Here is a 20,162-nt window from a genome sequence, read left to right as displayed (position 1 = left end):
ACGGGTTGGTGGTGCTGAAGATGAACATCGAGCTGTGGGGCACCATGGCTTTGCCCGTCTCACGCTTCTCCTTCTTCTGCTGCTTCTTCTCTACCTCCTCTTCATCCTCTCTGATCTCTTCCTCTTTCAAGGGACTGGCTTCTCCATCAGTCTTGTTGCTGACTACAAGAAGAACGTGTGGAAGTCTTCAGAAACCTTGCTACATGCAGAATGGTGCCCTTCATTTTCAACTGGGTGGGAGAGGGAGCTAGGTAACTGCCCAGCAAGGTGCCTTTAAGGTCAGGGTGTCTGTTAAATTGCACTGAGTGAAGCCCAGGCTCTCTTCCTAGCCTTACCCCTGCCCTAATTTCAGGTGGTAGAGCCATTTGTGCCATATAAATAACAATCATGTTTTCCTAGGTAAGAGAGAATGGTTGTTTCTGTTGTAAAATATACAAACTTACCTCCATCTAAAATCTGGACTCTCTATATATTTACTTAGGGCATTTTTCACGTTGGTACACCTGAACGACATATATTATTATTCCCCTTCTACAGGTGGGAAAACTGAAGTTCAGGGAATTCAAGGACCTATCCTAAGCTCATACAGCTGGTGCTGTGCTTAATGGCTCAGCCGTGGAGGATTCTTTGTGACCCCATGGACTGTAGGCCACCAGGCTCCTTGTCCATGGGGATTTTCTAGGCAAAAATACTAAAGTGGGTTGCCATGCCCTCTTGCAGAGGATCTTCCTGACCCAGGGATTGAACCCAGGTCTCCTGCATTGCAGGTGGATTCTTTACCATCTGAGCCACCAGGGAAGCCCAAGAATATCAGAGTGGGTAGCCTGTCCCTTCTACAGGGAATCTTTCTAACCCAGGAAACGAACCAGGGTCTCCCGCATTGTAGGCAGATTCTTAACCAGCTGAGCTAACAGAGAAGCCCCATACAGCTGGTATACATTCCCACTTCAAAATTCTATCTCCTTTCAATGAAACCACACTGCAGTGGAAGATTTTAAGAAGCCATGACTCTGTCTGGGGCTGCCCTTCTGGCTGTTCTTGTTCTAGTCCTGATTAATGTAGAAACGAGAATGCAATATCCATGGGAAGATGGGTCTATGACTTCTCCCAGGATTGAGAGGATGAAGCAGCAGAGACCAAGTGGGGCTGCTGGGCCTCTGCTCTCAGTTTCCACGTGGAAGGCCCAGTGTGGGGTGAGTGGCAGAGAGGATGAGGCCATCAGAGTGGGGCAGGGGCACCTCTCCCACATTCCCATTCAGTGAATGGTTCTGCCCTGGAGCTTTGTGTAAGTAGCAAACCTCCAAAGTCCTGACCCCTTCCAAGTCCTTCCAAAAGGTAAGTCATCCAAAGCGTCCAAACCCCCTCTAACACGCTCTAACCTACGACCAAGGTCAGGGACTAACCCCAGAATGAGAACAGAAGAGGGTCAAATTTTCTTAATGGTGTGTCTCATAAGAGTGTGTGTCAGTTGCTCAACTGTGTCTGACTCTTTGTGACCCTATGGACTGTAGCTAGCCTGCCAGGCTCCTCTGTCCATGGAATTCTGCAGGCAAGGATACTGGACTGGGCTGCCATCCCCTATTCCAGGGGATCTTCTCGACCCAGGGATGGAACCCAGGTCTCCTGTATTGCAGGCAGATTCTTCCCTGAGTCACCAGGGAAGCCCAACCTTCTTCTATGAGACATATACTACTAAGATCCTCATAAAAGAGGGTCTAAAAACACTTCCTTATTAGCGCACAAAATTAAACAAGACAGAAGGGGTTACTGGACATGTGAGATTAGAAAGTAGTGCTGGCATTCTGAAGAATACTTTGAGATGTATTTCACTTTGAGAAGGTGAAGAAATGGAGACAGAGCAGTGAGAAAAAGGAAAGCAGGAGAGAGGACTGTTTTGTGAAAAGAAAAAATACGGGTGGAAAAAAGCAAGAGCGGAATCCTGTGGTCACAGGTCAGTGCCAAGGGGACAGACGGTGGTGGGGTTATGCAGAGATGGGTGTGGGGTTGGGGCAGGGATGGGGATGGGGTAAGTGCTTTTGGGTTGTGTTTTCCTTTAAGGTCTCACAGATGAATATCCACCACCTCCAGGAACTGTGAGAGAAAGTGTGACTAAAATCTCCTAGGAGAAAGAGAGTCAATAAGAGTAAAAGATTCAAGAAATGTTAGCACAGAGGAAGGTCTCAGAGGTCATCTGGTTCAATAGTCTCACTTCACAGATGATAAACTGAGGCCTCAAGAGAGACAAGGTTTTTGGAGGCCACGTGCTGAGTAGAACCAGGGCCAACATGGGCCCGCCTGCCAGCAATGGTCCCCTAACTTACCAGGTGGCCAAGCACCTGGGGGAGGGGTGGCCCAGAGAATAAGCCATCAGATATCCACAAGATAAATTAAGTAGCTGAATAGACAAAGGGGTACAGAATCACATGTGATCTCTCTGAAGACTCGAGGGGGGCCACGGCTAAACATTTTATGGGTAAAACTTAAGATTGAGAAAATTCTAGCTTAGTTCTCTTGCAAAGAGGGCTAAAACTGCTGCTATTCTTTCATATGTTGAAGAAGGATTCCATCCCACTGGTGGGGTTTTCCCTGCAGCTTTCCTGGGATGACTCCAGAACCATGCCTCCCCCAGCCCCGGGTTGGGGGGGGGTTGGGGATGGGGGGAAGGGGGGCGGGCCCTGTGTTCTCACTGTGCACCATGGTTGAATCCACCAAGGGGCCCACGTCGGGGATGGTGACAGTGACGCTGGTGCTCTCGGTGGTGGCCTTGTCCGTGTTGGCCGTGACGCAGGAGAGGTCAGGTTCGCTCTGGCTGACCCGGCCCATGTCCAGCTTCACGTCCCCCAGCAGAGCCTGCTCGCTGCTGCCCTCTGGCTCCTGCTCCGTCAGGGCTGCATCCTTCCCCACTTCCAGCTCTGGCTGGGGTGGGACAAGGGGTGTGTCAGCCTCATCCAGGGCTCCTGCCAGCCCGGAGCCTCTGGGCACCATCAGACTGTTGGTCCTGTGAGGACAGAGAAGACAGCTGCTGCTCACATCAGGAAGCGATTCTGAAACGGCTGCTGTGCCTGACGAGAGGGAAAGGTGAGGGGAGTCCGCGTGGCCCTGCTGGAGAGCACGTGGCACCCGCTATCTCCCCCCTCACCAGGCAGAGGAGCTGAGGTCCGCCAGAGCGGCATCCATTGGCTTACTCCTGCCCATCATGCCCTCCCCACTCCCAACAGGGGATGCCCTGGTTTCCAGGGGAACAGATCTCACTGCTATTTTATTGACACATACTTGATAAAAGATGCATTATACAAAAGGGGAAACTGAGGTTCAGAAAGGCTTACATTAAAGAACCCCTACTGCGGGCCGCACTACTTGTCTCCAGGGTGCTATGTTGAAATTACCTGCTATTGTGTTGACAGGCACCTCGTAAAAGGTGCATTATACAAAAGGGGGAACTGAGACTCAGAAAGGCTTACACTGAAGAACCGCTAACGCGGGCCGCACTACCTGTCTCCAGGGCGCTCCTATGTCGCATTTACCTCCGTAAGTCCTGGCATCGCCCTCGCTCTTCCTCTTGGATCATGGGTTCTTTGCCCCCGTGGCCGGCCCTGGGCTCGCCGTCCCTCTCGCCCTCACTGGGCACAGTTTCGTCCAGACTCCGCTCCTGGCTGGCAGACCTGCTCCTGGAGGCGGAGGAGGGCTCCCTGCCCTCGGTCCTGACGCGGCGGTGCCGGCTGCGCCGCTGGCTCTGCCTGTGCCGGGCCCGGTCCCCGAAGGTCACCACCGTCTCCCCGCCGCCCGCCTCCGGCTGGGTCGGGTCGCAGTTCCCGTGACAGGGCCGGGCCAGCCAGGGTGGCTCCCGTTTGCCCAGGGCCAGGGGGCTCCTCTGGCTGTCCAGGGCGCTCGCCAAGTCCCCTCCGTCCCCCTTGAGGGACCCCCCGCGGCTGACGCGCTCTTCCTCACACTTCTCCAGCCCCAGGCCCAGGGCCAGCCCCTCGATGGCCCGGGGCCTCCGGTAGAGGCTGGGGTGCGCACTGAGCGGGTTGAGGGGGCTCAGCGGGTTGAGGGGGTTGAGGGGGTTCATGGGCGGGGCCTCCTCCTTGTTGAGGGCCTCCTGGCTGGACATTTGCATGTGCCTCCTCAGCTGGCTGGTTCGCTGCTCCCACACGGACATGTGGTGCCGGCGCCTCCGCTCCCTCCTGCCAAAGGGGAGAAGGCGAGGGCGAGGTCAGAACTGCCGACCAAGGGCCGGGGAGGGCGGCCACGGGGGCCCAGACCAGCCTGCAGCGGCCGGGGCACGGGGTCGGGGGGAAACACACGGTGGGGGAGCAAACGGGAGAGCCCAGGACCTGCAGACAGGAAGCACAGAAAAATGCGAGGGGCCGAGTGGGTGGTTGGACCAGTGCCCCCCAGTTTCATGGGGTCTCCCGCTCTGATCCCTGCCCTGAAGTAGCTGAGGAGAGGTGAGGGCAGCCCAGCACCGAGTCCCGGAGGCCAGGGCCTGCAGACAGTAGTACGAAGGTTGCCAGGTCTTCACTCCCCGCTCCCCTCTGCTTTCAGGGCATCAACCTGTACTCTCTCTGTGCATGCCAATGGCCCTTAGTTCAAGGTCAGAGGCCTTTCTTCCTCCTCCTCTCCCTCTCTTTCCCTCTCCCATGCCAGCCTGGGAGAGCTAAGGCTGAGAAGTACAAGGGCAGGTCCTATTAAACGGACACTGACGACAGCAGGGAGCAGACCCATATTACAGAAAGTTTGGGCATGACCCTCGCAGCGATGCAGTGGGATCTTTTCCACAACCACTGATAAAATCCAAGGGTCTCTATGTCCAGGGACCACGAGCAGCTCATACTCAAAACCACCGCTGAACAGTTCAGCTTAGAGGCCTAGCTGACCATTCACGTGGCAGCAGGAACACACAAACGTGACACAGGGTGGGCTTCCACGGGTGGTGGAGAGTGGACGCTTACACCTGCTCCCCCATGCACCCATGGGTGCACCTCTAGAGCCCCTGCAGGGGATGCTCACAGGTGCCCACGCGCATCCTCACTGGGGCCCACACGAGCTGTCCACAAGCGCCTGCATGAAAGGCACCCCACTGGCACAAACAACCCACACCAACACATGTCCACTCACAGGCCACACGGAAGAGCAAACTGCACACGGGGTCACATACCTGAGACGCACACTGAGAAAGGCACACGGTGGAAGGTGCGGAAGGGCAGATCACAAACCATGTGCACGGAGCGCACACGCACACGCCACGGCCCACACGGACATGTGCACGCCCGTGCCACTCTGTCCCCGGCAAGGACAAAGACACGGTGTCCCCGCACCCACACGTAACCACTCACAAACACGCAGACCGGTACACACATACAGGTGGCTGCTGCGTGGCTCCCACATCGACATGTGGTGTCTTCTCCTTCTGTCTCTTCTGGGGAAGAAAAACGGACAGGTTCAGTTCACCCCCACCTCTAGGACCCGCCAGCCCCACGGCCACCAGCCGATCTCCAGGGAGAGGCACAGAATCCCCTAGGTGCCTGCTGCCCTCTGTACATGCCCAACCGTCAACGCTCCAAGGGACCGGCCTTGGTTCCTTGCTGTGTGCAAACATACTGATCTAATATATTGAAGCGAACAGGCAGGCACTCACAGGGTTTATCAGGTCATAGAAGCTTTGGACGCTCAGTCATCAAGCCCTGCTGGCACTCAGGTTTCACCTAAGTGTCCTTCAGAGACCTATTCTGGACACCCTGTAAACTTGGATGAAGTTCATTTCCCCTTGATCATATCTAGGATATTCACAAAGGTATGACTCCCCCGCTCGTCCTTCCCATCTCACACAACATGCAGGGAACAAATGCTCTAGCGTGCACACCACTGGCCCGCGGCCAAAGGCAGGGCCATCGCCCAATGGGCTGCCATCCACATACCTCAGGATGTGAGTGGTGGCCCCTGCACGTGTGCACCGTGGTGGCCCTGGCCGAAGGCCTTGAACACTGTCTATTCAGCTGGGTAAAGCAAGTGTTACCCTTCCTAGCCTTGTGCAGGGAAAACTCTCATCTACACACACACACACACACACACACACACACACACACATACACGTGCTATGTCCTTTCGACCACAAGGTCAATGGAAAGTCAATGGTAGGGTGAGGGCATCACCCACAAAGGCAAACAGGAAAAATGAAGCTGTCAGCGCAGGCTCAGCACTCAGATGGAGAAAGACATGTCTGGGACAGCTGTGGAATGAGCCTGCCCCAGTCCCTGGGGTGACAAACCCAGTCTGGCCCAACGGACCCTGCCTGGACCTGGGAGGTTGGCAAATGTGGCTCCTTCCCTGATGAAACTGACATCCACCCGTGGAAAATACACAGGCAAACTAGGGTCGCTCAGTCGCCACGTCCACATCCGCAGAGGAGCCTGGTCCACAGTGGGCAGGGGGAACAGAGGCAGCTGATCTGAGCCTGGAGAGGCACAGGGCACAGAAGCACCCCTGGGCTGGATGTGGCCAATACTGTGGAGATGCCTGTGACTAGGTCCCCAGCATCCCTCAGCATTAGCGGCTGCCATGCACGTGGGGCAGCCGTGCCAAGAGGCGTGGCGGGAGAGAAAGAGAAACACACAGTCTAGACAGGCAGCATGCGTGCCCACCAGGAAAAGCACCTTCCACCAGCCGTGCAGTGATACCTACGCAGTGATAGCTCTACAGCTATGCAGGAGACCTGGGTTTGATCCCTGGGTCAGGAAGATGCCCTGGAGAAAGAAATGGCAACCCACTCCAGTCTTCTTGTCTGGAGAATTCCATGGACAGATGACCCTGGCAGGCTCCAGTTCATGGAGTCGCAAAGAGTCGGACACAACTGAGCAAGTAACACTTAAACAACAGCTATTTGCAAATTCTCAAGTCATCACACACTGATCCTCTAGAAGCACGTGTAGAAGAGGGAAAATATGTGGAAGAATTCTCTGCATGCCCACAAGTGTGCACACACACATACACATGCACACCGAGGCCAGGCCAAAGAGAAAACCAACCTCTCATTTCCATACAAATCAGATCCACACTTCAAACTTCACTTCTCCGCTTACACATACAAAGATCCAGATTCACTTCCCATCACAACCATTAGTACATTTTCAACATTCCTACAATCACACAGAGAAGCATCTCCCCAGTTCATACGCATGTGACCTCACACACACCCTGCAAGGACCATGTGGACCAGGACAGGTGGCTTGTTATTCTTCATGTCAAAGACGGAGAAACAGGGACTCTGAGATGCTGAGGTTCTCGTTCTAAGGCCACAGCACTGAGGGACAGAGCTAGGTCTAGCCCTCAGGTTTTTTGGTTTGTAATAATGCTCTAGCCGCCACATTTGCACTCAGTCATACTAGAGTCCGGAAGTCAGGGGTCTTGGCCGCCATGTCCAAACACTGTTGTTCAGCCAGCAGCACACTCATCACACCCAAAGCCTGTATCTCTACTCACCTGGGATGGTTACAGCACTCCTCCCACCTCACTGTGCCCGGATACGTGCACAGCTCACTCCCTCCGGCCCTGTGCCTACCAGCATCTCATTCATTCTTTCATTCTATAAATAGTGAGTTTCCACACTGGGCCAAGCATGCTTCCCCCTCATATCTCCAAACCCACTCCTCCTCCAGGTTTCCTCATCTCAGGAAATAGAACCACCCACTCCTAAAGTGGCAGCCAGCTCCACCCACCAGCATGTTTGGATACCTGTGTGTATTTATTTTTAGCCCAAACTCATGAGTGCAGGGAAAGTGGGGTAGAAACTGCTCGAGGCTCAGAGAAGATTCTAGGGAGGAAGGAGTCGTTTTATCTTTATCGATCTTTAACGAATTTTGGAGCGAGTTTTTTTTTCACTCACAGAGGAGGGGCCCAGAGGCCAGGCCTTCCTTCAGTTTTGAAAGGTGAGAACAAGAGGACAGCCATGCACGGGAGGGCCCCCACACAACTCTGGAATGTCCCTACGAGGTGAAGCTGAGGACACTGCGAGCCTTCCACATGAGCTCTGGGGAGGAAAGGGCTCCTCGCTGATCAGTTTCAGGTTAACAGATGACAGGGTCTGGCTCCAGCTGGACACAGGTCCAGCCGCCAGCTGCCTCAGACCCTCCCCAGCCACACCCCAGGGGCCCTCACACAGCCCTCATGTGGGCCCAGAAGCCCCAACAGGAATTCAGTGGTTCTGTGGTCACTTCTCAGCCTCTCCCCCAAAGCCCTGCCCCAGTGCCACGCAGAGGTGAGCCACCCAAAGGGCCCTACGGTCTGCTAATTCTGCCAGCAGCCACCAGGGCCAGGCTGGGTCCTCAAAGAGCGTCTACACTGGCTGCTATAATGCATTAGTCCCCGTTCTCTCTCTAATCCACTCCAACTGGATTTTGCTCCCACTGGGCCACTTAAACGGCTCTCGTGAAGTTCACTAACAGTGTTCATTTTTGCCAAATTCAATGCTCCCTTTTCTGTCCTCATGTCATGTGATCTTTCAGTAGTCCTGAGCTCCTCCGTCCACTTCTTCCTTCCAGAAGCGTGTTCTTCTCCATGTCCCCAGGACACCCTGCTCACCTGCTCTCCTCGTGGGTTTCTCCTTGAACACAGGGTGCTCTCTGGCCTCTGGCCTCAGCCTCTCAGCCCAACTCTCCCTGGGTCAGCTCTCCTGGGATGACTGCCTAAATGCCATCCAAATGCAAAACCCCTCCATCCTTATTTCTAACCCTGACTTCTGAGCTTCAAACTCACGTGGCCAACAGCCCATTCAACAGCTTCACTTGCTCGTCTTATGTGCATCTCAAATTTAATGGCACCAATGGAACATTGGATTTCCACCATCTTCAGGCGAGCCATAAATACCACCATCACCTCTCCAGTTACACAGGCATCAAACCTTAAAACCTGGGAGAAATGTTTCTGTCTTTTGTTTTTCATCTCCACTTCTATCACATTTATTCCATCAGCTCATCCTATTGGTTCTCCCTCCAAATACAGACTGAATGAGATGAACTCTCATCTCCTCTGTTGCTACTATCATGGTCTAAACCACCACTAACTCTCACTGCTTTACTCGAAGAGCCAATCTCTGTCTTCCTGCCTCCAGTCTGGGCCCCTTCAGTCCATTCTCCATAGAGCAGAGTGACCCTTTCAAGTATAAATCAAATCCTACCCACCCTTCCCCTCTAGACCCTCCTACAGTTGTAATCAGAACAAAAGCAAAGTCCTTCACTTGAGCCTTTAGGACCTTCCCGGCCATACCGCCTTCTCTTTCCCCTTGCTCCCTCCACACCAGCCACACCGTGGCCTTGCTGGGAATGTTCCATCTTCTTAACATCACACAACCATCTCCTACACATTTAGGTCTCTGCTTAAACATCCTCTCTTCAGAGAACTTCTCCCAAATTGCCCAAAGGTACTGTACCCAATTCCTGTTCCTCTGTCTTAGTACCCTGTTTTACTTATTTTATAGAAGTTCTACCTAAAATTGTCTCTGTGCATTTATCAGCTATCTTGCTCACTGAAATAAAATTTCGGTGAAAAAAGAGACCCTGACCCTGTCTTGCTCAGTACTGTATTCACAGGATGCTTCCCGGCACAGAGCAGGCTCCCTCCAAGGGTCAACAGCTGTGGAGCTGAGCACTGGGCTGTCGACACAGGAGCCCAGTGGTCTGTGATGTGGGGACAGCGACTCACTCGATGGAAGGCATGTTGGGTGCAGACATCGGGCTGACCTCCTTGGCCTTCTGCAGCGCATGCTTCTGGTTGAAGGCCTCCTCTTCTTCTTGTTCATCCTAGATACAAAGTAGAGATGGCGTTGTCTGGGATCCCCATGAAGGAGAGTAGCTTCCTCGGCCCTGCCCAGAAGGGCTGAGGGAGCTTCTGGAGACCTGGAGAAGCGAGGAAAGCAGAGCAAGAGGTGAAACAGGCAGAGTGAGGTCAGGCTGGCTCACAGACCTCCAGCAACTAGCAGTCAGGCCTCCTGAGACAGCAGCCTCCACAGCCCTGGCACGGCCAGCTATTCTGGCCCCCCTCCTGCCCCACAGGCCCCCCATGTTTCCTCAGGAGAGACCTGAAGGTCTACCCCAAACCCCAGCCCTCGGTGGAGGTGGCCAGGGCTGTAGAGGTCAGAGGCCAGAGCTGATACTTCTCGGATGCTCTGCAGCGTCCGGAAGTGATGGAGAAGGACCTCCCAGGCAGAGCCCCTGAGATGAAGGCCACAATCCTCATCATACCCTCTTCCCTGCACAGCTAAGTGACCCCTACCCTGGTGCTCGGGCAGGGACCTCAGCCCCTCACCCCCACTCCAACTTATAAATGTCTTTCTATGTGATGACGCCATGGAAACCCGGTTCAGGTAAAATGACCAGAGCTACTAATACATATGTTTTCAAAGACTGCTCTCATTTTTACACACGTCCTTTTGCTTGATCCTTGCTGTCCTCCTGAGAGGTATGCAAGGCAGATATAGCATTCCTTTTTTTTACAGATGAAGGAAGGAACAGTAATAGAGACCAGGGGTCACATCTAAGCTAAAAGGGCCAGTAAGTGACAGATGTGTGACTCAGCCACATTTTCAGCTACTAGAGCTTACCCTGTCTGCAGGTAAGAAGATCCTTGAGAATGCAGAGAAGAGCAGGTAACCCTCAAGGAATACATGGAAAAAGCTCATAAACATCACTAGGATGCTATTGATTTTGCCTTAAACCAAATTTGTATTATGCGGGGAGAAGGTTCACTCATCTCCCTAGACAATCCCACTGCAATTGTATTGCCTCTACCCCTGAAGACATGACTCAGAGGAAAGAGAGGAACTGTTCTTTGAGAAACATGGTGTCTGGCTTCTTTGAAACTCATGGAAACTTCCCCCAAGATGAAGTGAGCACTGGAATCCCCCAACAGCCACAGTCCTGGACCCTCTCACCCTCAAACCCAGAAGGGTGAAGGCACATGATTGAGGTCACACAGCCACAGGTCACAGAAGCAGAGGTGGCACTTAAATCCAAGACTCTGGTGTTTTCTCTATTTTCCAAGTCACAAGCCTGCAAAGGCTATCTTTGAGAGTCTGCAGTGGCTAAGTGATCATCTTCAACATCCAATGAGAGACCCCATCTGGTCCAAGGCTCGGCAAACTCAGTGAAAGTGAACCAGGCCCCCTTCATGGACACGTGTAGCTCTCCAAGGTATCCATGAGCTCTCAGAAGGGGCCTTCCCGCAGGCCCGAGCCAGGCAGTGCAGGCTTCTGGAGGTAGCCCCAAAGCCTAGTGGGCACCCAATGGCCCAAAGAACCATTAAATCCCTGGAGAATAAGGCTCACCTTGGTCAGCTCCTGGGCGTTGGCCAGATTGTCCACAGCGATGGCCAAGAACACATTCAGCAGTGTGTCTGGGGACATGAGTTAAGGATGGGCAAGTAAGAAAAGCACAAGGAGCCCCAGCAAGGCTGAGAAGGCATCTCCATGCCCTTGCTGTCTGGAACACCAGCAGGGACAGAGTCAGCCCAGAGAGTCACTTAAGCAGGGACTGTGGCGGTGATGTGGGGGAAGAGATATTATGCAGCTCTGTTTGAAGGAGAATACGTCTTCTCTCCTTCCACATATCATCTCTTTGCACCAAACAAAGAAATATACCTGAATCAAACCCCCCAGGGAAGGGGGAGACGGAGGGAGGAGGCTTTTGCATAGCTACTGCCTCTAATTACAGCAACATTGAATACAGAACCACTGAACAGCAAGACGGGTAGGGAACAAGAGGTAGGAGTTCATCTCTCCTTTCCAGGAGGCTGGAATTGAAGCCCACCTAGATCAGGCATGCTAGTCTGACCTTAAAGATGAAAAAAAAAAAAAAAAAAAGAGAGAGAGAGAGAGATTCTACAGACTCATTACTATCTCTCAGTAATGGTATGCTAACATTTCTCAATCTTCTTGTCCTGGAAGGCTCCCATATTTCATTTAACAAAATGTCTCAGGGCACACAAGATCATTATGGAGCCCATTTCTATTCCACACTCTAACCTCAGAAGTCCCAATTTTCCAATTATCCTCGAGGCTCATGTGTTATGGAACATACATCTGTTTTAGCACAAAAGTCCAGGTCTGACTACCCTCAGAGTAACAGGAAAATTAAGGTGCCACTATTAAGGCAAACTGGCCTTCCATTTCTGTGACTCATTGCCTAGCTTTCTTTATATGGGTTTCTCGTGTTTGTTTATAGTCTGCTCTGGCCCTTAGAAGTTTTCAGAGCAGAAAACTTAAAGGAACATCTATGCTCCGTGAGACTATGGAAAAGGCAAAAAAATACATCTGCAACACATGGCTGTCTCCCTTTCACTCAAGTGATCTCAGTTCAAGACAAGTCCCACTTGCCCAAAACATCATGTAGAAGTTTCTGGTCTGTGGAATATTCAAGTAAACTATCTCATTTTATTATTTACAACTAATGAAGGACATAGATGTTGTTTCCTCTTTTCAGATGTGAAAACTAGAAGCTCAGAGAGGTTAAGTGACTTTCCCAAGGCTACACAGCTGGTAAGCAAAGCTGCTGGGATTAAAACCTAAATCTTCCCTGTCGAGATCCCAAGACCAGTCATAGTTTGGGAATTAAAGGCACTTATTTTCTAGTCTCCCATTATAATTTAGTAATTGACTTTGATCAACTTATTTCCTCTAAGATTTGTAAGGTAAGGATTAGATGAAATAGTGCCAAAAACCATTTAATATGAGGTCTTATGAATAGCACAAGTATGATAAACGCTAGCTATGCTCAGCAGTATTAGCATTAATCACAATACTAATATTTTTGAGAACTTATTAGGTGGAAGGCTCTGTTGCCTGTTAACATAGAGAACTACCATATGATCCAGAAATCCCACTCCTGGACATGTATCTGGAGAAGACCATAATTTGAAAAGATACATGCACCCTAATGTTCACTGCAGCACTATTTACAATAACCAAGACATGGAAGCAACCTAAACGTCCACCAACAGATGAATGGATAAAGAAGATATCGGACATTTACACAGTGGAATATTAGTCAGCCATAAAAAATAATGAACTAATGACGTGCAGCAATGTGGATAGACCTACAGAATATCATCCTAAGTGAAGTGAGCCAGACAAAGGCAATGATATCGCCTATATGTGGAATCTTAAAAAAAATAATACCAATGAAGTTATATACAGAATAAAAATAGACCCACAGACATAGAAAACAAACTTACGGTTACTATTATTAAAAGGGAAAGGGGAAGGGATAAATTAGGAGTTTGGGGATTAACATATACCCATTACTATAAATAAAACAGAAAACCAACAAAGACCTACTGTATAGCACCCGCAACTATACTTGATATTTTGTAATAACCTATAAAGGAAAAGAGTCTGAAAAAGAATATATATATATATGTATAATTGAAACATTTTTCTGTACACCTAAAATTAATACAACATTGTAAATCTACTATACTTAAAAATAAATGTTTAAGTAAAAGAAAACATAATTAATTCATTAATATTATAATCTGGTTATTACTATTTCAGCCGATAGTGATCTCTGTGCTCCCTTATTTTCCCCAGTTCATAGTCCCTCCAATCATTTACTGTAATACTCATATGATTTTATCTGTGATAATAATCTGATAACCTGGATGTTATGATATCTGATAACTGGGATGATACTCTATTTTATTTATACTCATCTTTTACCCGAATAGCAAATGTTCCTTAAGAGCGGGATCCTGGTTTCTCTTGGTACACCTAACACTGTCTGCCCCATTGCCACCTGCCCTCTCCCTATCACCAGCATCACCACCACCACGGCCACCTCCTTCTCCTCACATCCTGGTCTAGGCCAGCAGCACAGGGAAGCATTTTAAAAAGGATACAGTTTCCAAACAAGGTGAGCACAATGAAATAGATGGCAGACCACATGCCCGAGCTGACCCCACCCTGCGAGCGGATCCCATTGTACATCACCTCATTCCAGTCCTCACCCGTCAGGATCTACACAAAGCATACAACAGGCAAATTAGAGACCCGGGTTGGATGAGAAAATGGGGTCAATGGAAAGGGGAAAATTCTGAGTCTGGGTCTTTTCCATTTACCCTCTTGTCAAGGAGAAAAAAAAAAAAGTCACACCCATGAATAATCCTCAACTGCCTTCTGATATGTAAGAGAATTTTAGCCATTGAAAATGGAAGAAGAATATCAAAAGGAAAAGTTCTGTTCCTCAAAACGTAGACTCTCCAGTCTCCCATCCCACACCACAGCTTTGCCAAGCCTACGGGAACCACACAGATCAGGTGGCTCAGGCACTGATGGACTATCTTCTGGAGCTGCCAAGATACAGCTACTGAGACAGCAGCACTGTTGGAAAGAGCCTCAAGGGCTCCAGTTCCAGAAAACTGAGTTCTGGTGCAGTCTCATATTCTGGCTAAATAGAGTTCTCCTTTAGCTCTTAAACATCACCAGATTTGAGTTTTCTCTCATGATTAAAAAAAAAGAAAAAAGGATTGGGTGGGGGTGGAAAAGGTTCTACATTAAATGGACATGTAAGTTAGAGGGTACTTCAAATTTCATAAAGCCAGAAATGTGATGTTACTGAATGTCTTTGACTTAATTATCATCTCTTGCAAACTCACAAGTGTAGGGAGAAGGCCAATGAGGTCATCACAATAGAGCTCTTTTATTATTCGTGAGAACAGAGCTATAGGAATCCTAGGAATTAACAGTGGTGATGACCACTTAATCAGCAAGAGTACTAAGTACTGCCTGAGAGGAGCCTGGAGAGGAAAGGGAGGATTCTTTTACAACATCATTACCTTGGAGGATGTGCACCAAGGGATCCCAAGCAACATTTTTAACATCCTCGTACCTGGAATACAGTCATGATGGCTGCAGGGAAGGTGTCGAAGTTTGCTGAAGGAGTCCCATCATTGAAGTTGAATCTGAAAAGGAGATTCAGAGAGAACGAAATGAGAATCTCACACACCAAGTTTCCCTTCCTAAAATTATGCCATTTTCATCACTCCTTTCCCCCTTCTTCACATCCCTGTCTTCCCTACTCTCCTTCCATTCCACTAACTTACGAAGATGGTTTCAGTGATTACTACCAGGAACTGTCCACTTGAAAGGCACTGGTGATGGGATCTGGACTTGACTTACAAGACCCCAAGCTGCACCTTTCAAGGGCAGCTCCAAAGGGAGAGGTCCCCTCAATAAGAACCCTGTATGGTGTGGAAGGATTAAAAACAGACATTTTTTCCACACATAAGGTGCATGGTTGATTTGGGCCATGGACACGAACAAACACATGGTAACATCATGAACAAACTGGTGACCCCAGAGCTCACAGGATGAAGATGAGGTTTTGAGGCTGCTTCGGCTGGAACCTTCATCGGTGCTTACCTGCCCCCAAACAGCTGCATTCCTAGCAGAGCAAAGACAACGATGAAGAGGAAAAGAAGGAAGAGTAAACTGATGATAGACTTCATGGAGCTCATCAAGGAGACCACCAAATTCCGGAGGGATGCCCAATACCTGCAAAAACCCAGACAGCGTTATGGCGGTGAACCGGGTACCACATTACCCCCAGGCCCAGCTGGGCATCTGCCGGGAGACCTATGAGGTAAGCTGCATCTGGATACTTGTAGGAAGGAGAGATGGAGCAGTAATGTGGCTCCCCTCGGGAAGGTGGCTTAGGAGCTGGCACTCAGGCACTTTCACGGGTTTGGTCTTTGGAGATGGAAGAGAAGCTGAAGCGTGGAGTGGAAAGTGGGGTGAGGAAAGGGATCCTGTGGTGAGGATGTAAGGCAACACAATGTGGCAGAGAGGAGCTTCCACGCCCAGAGGTGGCTGGGAGGAGTCTAGATTCTGATCACTCACTTGGTTATTTTAAATATTCTTAGAAGCCGGAGAGCTCGCAGGACACTGATTCCAAAAGATGTACCAGGTCTGAAGATGGCCCAGACTACTTCAAAGATGCTGCCCACTGTGACCTAAAGAGCCAAAGCCAGCCACAGTGAGAAGAAGAAAAGGCCAAGGGGAGAGGAGGGGGAGGAGGAAGGGGAGGAGTGATACCTCAATCAGCAGTTCTCACTGGGCTATTCTGAAGTCAATAAACCTTTCCCTCCCCACCCTGCCTGCCTCCAATCTTCTTCTTCTTCAAAAGTCACTCAGTCCTGTCTGACTCTTTGCAACCCCGTGAACTATACAGTCCACGGAATTTTCCAGGCCACAGTACTGGAGTGGGTAGCCGTGCCCTTCTCCAGGGGATCTTCCCAACCCACGGATTGAGCCCAGGTCTCCCACACTGCAGGTGGATTCTTTACCAGCGGAGCCAGCAGGGAAGGCCACCCCCAGCAGGACCACCTATTTGTGAAGGCTGCCAAGGAAAAACGAGACTCTGCCCCTTCTCTCCCCACTGCTCCCCCCTCTCCTCGCTAAACTTCCTCCTTCATCCTGTAGCTTGTTTACCGACTGCTCTTTCCTGAAAACTACAAGTCATTCACCACTTCTGCACAGATTTGACAGCTGTACTGTTCTTATTAAAACACCTGAACAGACAGACAAAAGAGCAGTCCTCAAATAAGAAAGCAAACTTAAATGAATACAGGTTGCTTTCCAATAGAAAAACTTCTGAGAAGGTCCACATTCTCTTGCTGGCCCAGAATTTAGTGCTAACATGAAATGGCTTTCAGTCACTCAGGCCCCACACACCTGGACGTGATGGTACTAATTAGTGGCATAGAATCTGATTGCTATAGGAAGCAGCAATGTCAAATCAGCCATTCAATTTGTTTTATGTTTTAATTTTATGTTTATTGAGGGTCTAATACATTCCCCACATTGAACTAGGAGAAATAACAGAAATTAATCCTCACAGCAATGCTGAAAAGTATGTACATAAGGGAACTAAGATAAAAATGGTCTTTCACTAGTTCTTATGCCTGAAAATTGCCTCTACCCAGAAGCATATGTTCCAAGTTAAAATGCAGGTTGGCAAGTGCTCAAAATCGTTAGCACCTAACTGGAGATTTGGCAGGAAAAGAAGAGGGTTTGGCAGAAGGAGAGGTGGTTCAGGAACCCAAAGTTTTGCAACCTAGTTCTGCTGCTAACTGGCTGTGTGAACTTGCACACGAGGTCCCCTGTTGACTCATGTGTAAACGGGGAGCCTAATTCCCAATACTTCACATTGTGGGCAGGACTGAAAGTGGCAGAGGACAAAAATGTATGTGAAAGCACCTTGAAGAGCATTGATCATGCCCACTTTTATGTATCATTATTATTTAGGAATGTGGACATTGGGTGAAGTCTATGCGGGGACTTGCTAATATAAGAGGGTGTGTGTGCATAGGAGTATGAATGTTTAAGGGTATATCTAGATAATTTTCTCAATTTTAAACTGAACTAAAAAAATAAATATACTTGTTTCTCAGTTTTGATGAAACCACTTTCCAGAATCAAGTCTTTTGTTCTTCTCTCCCAGGCTTCCTCCAAGGTAATAAGCGGTTCAAAATTCTGGCTATTGGGGAGCTTTGTAAAATTCACTGAGCTATAGACACTGAAGTGTTTACTCTCTGGTGTGCGTGTTACACATTTCAGTAAAAACATTAAAAATAAAAGAGCATTTCAAAAACCCAAACAAATCCTCGTATGGCAAGTATTCACTCATTCTTGACCTCCCTTCGGCTAATCCTATCTATCCTCCTTTAATAAATTCTGATTTCAAGGTTTCATGCTGAGCCCCGGAGCAAGGTGCTTATCTCAAACCACAGCATAGCAACCCCAGGCAGAAAGATGGGCGCCTCCAGCACTTACCCCAAAGTCAAAGCAGTTGAAGGAAGAGTGAAAATAAAGGCGAGGCCCCATGCCATACATCTTCAGGGACATCTCTAGAAGGAAGAGCCCCAGAAACAGAAACTCTGCATAGTCTGAAAGCATTAAAGGCAGAAGCATTGGTTCCAGGGACAGCACGGGCTCCTGTCCTCCCCAACCCCAGTCCCCACCACCTACGGAGGAGCCCTCAAGAGCAGCGGGACCCACTCGGGCAGGACAGTCAGTGACCACGGACCAGGTCAGTGCCAGGCAAAACCTCTCCTTGTCTGAACACGCTCAGGCCCAGACTGAGTCCCAGCACACTCTACAGGTCAGCTCTGCTCTCTTCTGACAGGTGGGTTTGTCACTACCATTTAAGTGGCAGATGGCTTTCAGGAGACAGAAAGGGCTTAAGCATGGCTTTGATGAAAGAGCTGGATTTACTCTCCATACACCCAGCTGGGAAGCCTCCAGGAGACTCACCCTCACCCCAGGGCAGCCTTACCAAGGGCTGACCTATACAGGTTTCCTTTCTGGTCTGCTGAAGGTATCCATTTCCCTAAGAACTTGCCCCTAGGACTTGGGTGACCAAGACTCCCTAATCCCTGAGTCTCCTAAAGGCACGAAGTGAAGGCCTGGGATTATGCAAGGTGTAACACTATGTTGTTGACTCATCACTAAAGATTTATTTACCTGATTCAATAATGAATGACAGCTGAAAATGGATAATCCCGACCCCCTGGGGACAACTCTGGCCTCAGTGGCAGAGAGGCAGAACTCTGGGCGGGCAGAACCACTGCCAAGCCCATGTGACACCTTGCTCTCTTGACATTCACACACCAATCGAGCGGCAGCCGTGAGAGCCAGCAGTCACCGTTCACTCACAGAGGAGGTGGGTGAGCCACTGGGGCTGGTTGTGGTGGACGATGGCCACACAGGCGGTGTTGAGAGCAACAAGGCTCAGCACGATCCAGTAAAACACCTGGGACTTAACCATGTGGCGGATAGAGATACGCAAAAGTCGCTCCTTGTGCCGGAAATAGGAGGCCCCGTCCACCTTTGCGCTCTTGATGCTGGCTCGGGCAAGAGGTGTGCCTAGTTGGGGAGAAGGAAGGAGGAAGAATGAGGCTGCAAAAGAGATCACCCTCCATGACAAAAGGGCATTCAGAGGTCCAGGTGGGCAGCTTTGGTCCCAGAGCTAGGGGACTGCCACGTTGCAGACCCTGGGGCAGCCCCATGTTAGGAGCTAAGAGTTTCCACAGCACAGCAGGGAACTCTGCTTTTCCTCTGGGCACTCTTGGTGCTAGGAAATGGAAGGATTCCCAGGGGTAGGATAGCAGGCATCCAGCCGGTATCTTGAATCCTAATAGGATCCTGTTTATGTTTGTAACAGATTGAGCTTTTCTTTTTGAATATGCTTCAGGCACTGGAATCATATTGCTACATTTGTGATTTTTCTACCCCTGGCAACCTGAAGCAGTGATGAGCTCTGTACACCTCTTCTGCCTTTCAGGATGAAGTCAAGACCCTTCCCTGTTTTTCTGGAGAAGAAAAGTCTGCCGTCGGCCAGGCTCTCTAAGAGAACCTGGGATGGAACAGCAGGCAAGTTAAAGGGTTGTCAGTAGGAATCTGTTTAAGCATCGCATGGAAGCAGGTGATGCAAGTAGGTAGATGTTACTATGATTAAGCAAATGAACGCAGTTTCTCATATGGGCCTCCTCAGTGAACAATATCCCAAAGTGGGTGCTCGTTAGCACATCCAGGAGAGACAGGATACACACGCTGAAGAGATACATCTGCCATGCTTGAAGAATCTGGGTTGGATTCTTGGCCCCAAACCCCGTGTCTCACATAAACATTATCCCTTGGTCCATTTTTTTTTTTTCCTTTAAGTCACTGTTGAAGAGATTAGATTCCAGTGCCTTTCCCTAATTACATCCCAAAGTTCTGGATTCTTTGGGCTCCCCTCCTCCTTGTGGCATTTCTCCTGAGATAGGATGCTCCCTTTAACGGGAGGTTCAGAGCAGTGAAAGATGATCCGACAACCTCCACTCACCCACAGAGGAGATGTCCACGCAGTGCTCGTCGCTGGAGTCCCGTGCCATGGCCTCAGTCCGGCTCCTTTTGATGGTTGCCCTCCGAAGCACTACACCAGGGAAGCAAGGGGCAGAGAGAGGACATGAGAATCACCGGTCAGGCTGGTCAAAACAGGACTGTGGCCTAGAGGCACCTGTGACACAGATGCCTGCCTTTAAATACCCGAATCAGGGTAAGAGAAGTAACAAACGTCTACAGAAATGTGGCTCCCCTGCTCAGCAGCACCTCTGACACACAAGGCTCTTGAATC

General features: G+C 49.9%; 1 protein-coding gene across 1 annotated transcript in view; it reads right to left on the bottom strand.

The window, feature by feature from the left end:
* Positions 1–20,162, bottom strand: part of CACNA1E (calcium voltage-gated channel subunit alpha1 E) — a 332,597-nt gene that overhangs the window by 66,900 nt on the left and 245,535 nt on the right. The window contains exons 10-22 of the mRNA XM_052653512.1: positions 19,872–19,961; positions 18,701–18,910; positions 17,819–17,931; positions 15,884–15,996; positions 15,407–15,538; positions 14,874–14,946; positions 13,885–14,002; positions 11,318–11,385; positions 9,697–9,794; positions 5,363–5,419; positions 3,525–4,184; positions 2,688–2,998; positions 3–162 (exon numbers count right to left, since the gene is read on the bottom strand). Coding sequence (XP_052509472.1) covers positions 3–162; positions 2,688–2,998; positions 3,525–4,184; positions 5,363–5,419; positions 9,697–9,794; positions 11,318–11,385; positions 13,885–14,002; positions 14,874–14,946; positions 15,407–15,538; positions 15,884–15,996; positions 17,819–17,931; positions 18,701–18,910; positions 19,872–19,961 — 2,203 coding nt within the window. The remainder of the gene's footprint in view (positions 1–2; positions 163–2,687; positions 2,999–3,524; positions 4,185–5,362; positions 5,420–9,696; positions 9,795–11,317; positions 11,386–13,884; positions 14,003–14,873; positions 14,947–15,406; positions 15,539–15,883; positions 15,997–17,818; positions 17,932–18,700; positions 18,911–19,871; positions 19,962–20,162) is intronic.

Source organism: Budorcas taxicolor, chromosome 16, assembly GCF_023091745.1.
Source record: "Budorcas taxicolor isolate Tak-1 chromosome 16, Takin1.1, whole genome shotgun sequence".
NCBI lineage: Eukaryota > Metazoa > Chordata > Mammalia > Artiodactyla > Bovidae > Budorcas > Budorcas taxicolor.
Note: the sequence above shows the minus strand (reverse complement) of the source record. Positions and strands in the feature narration are given on the sequence as shown.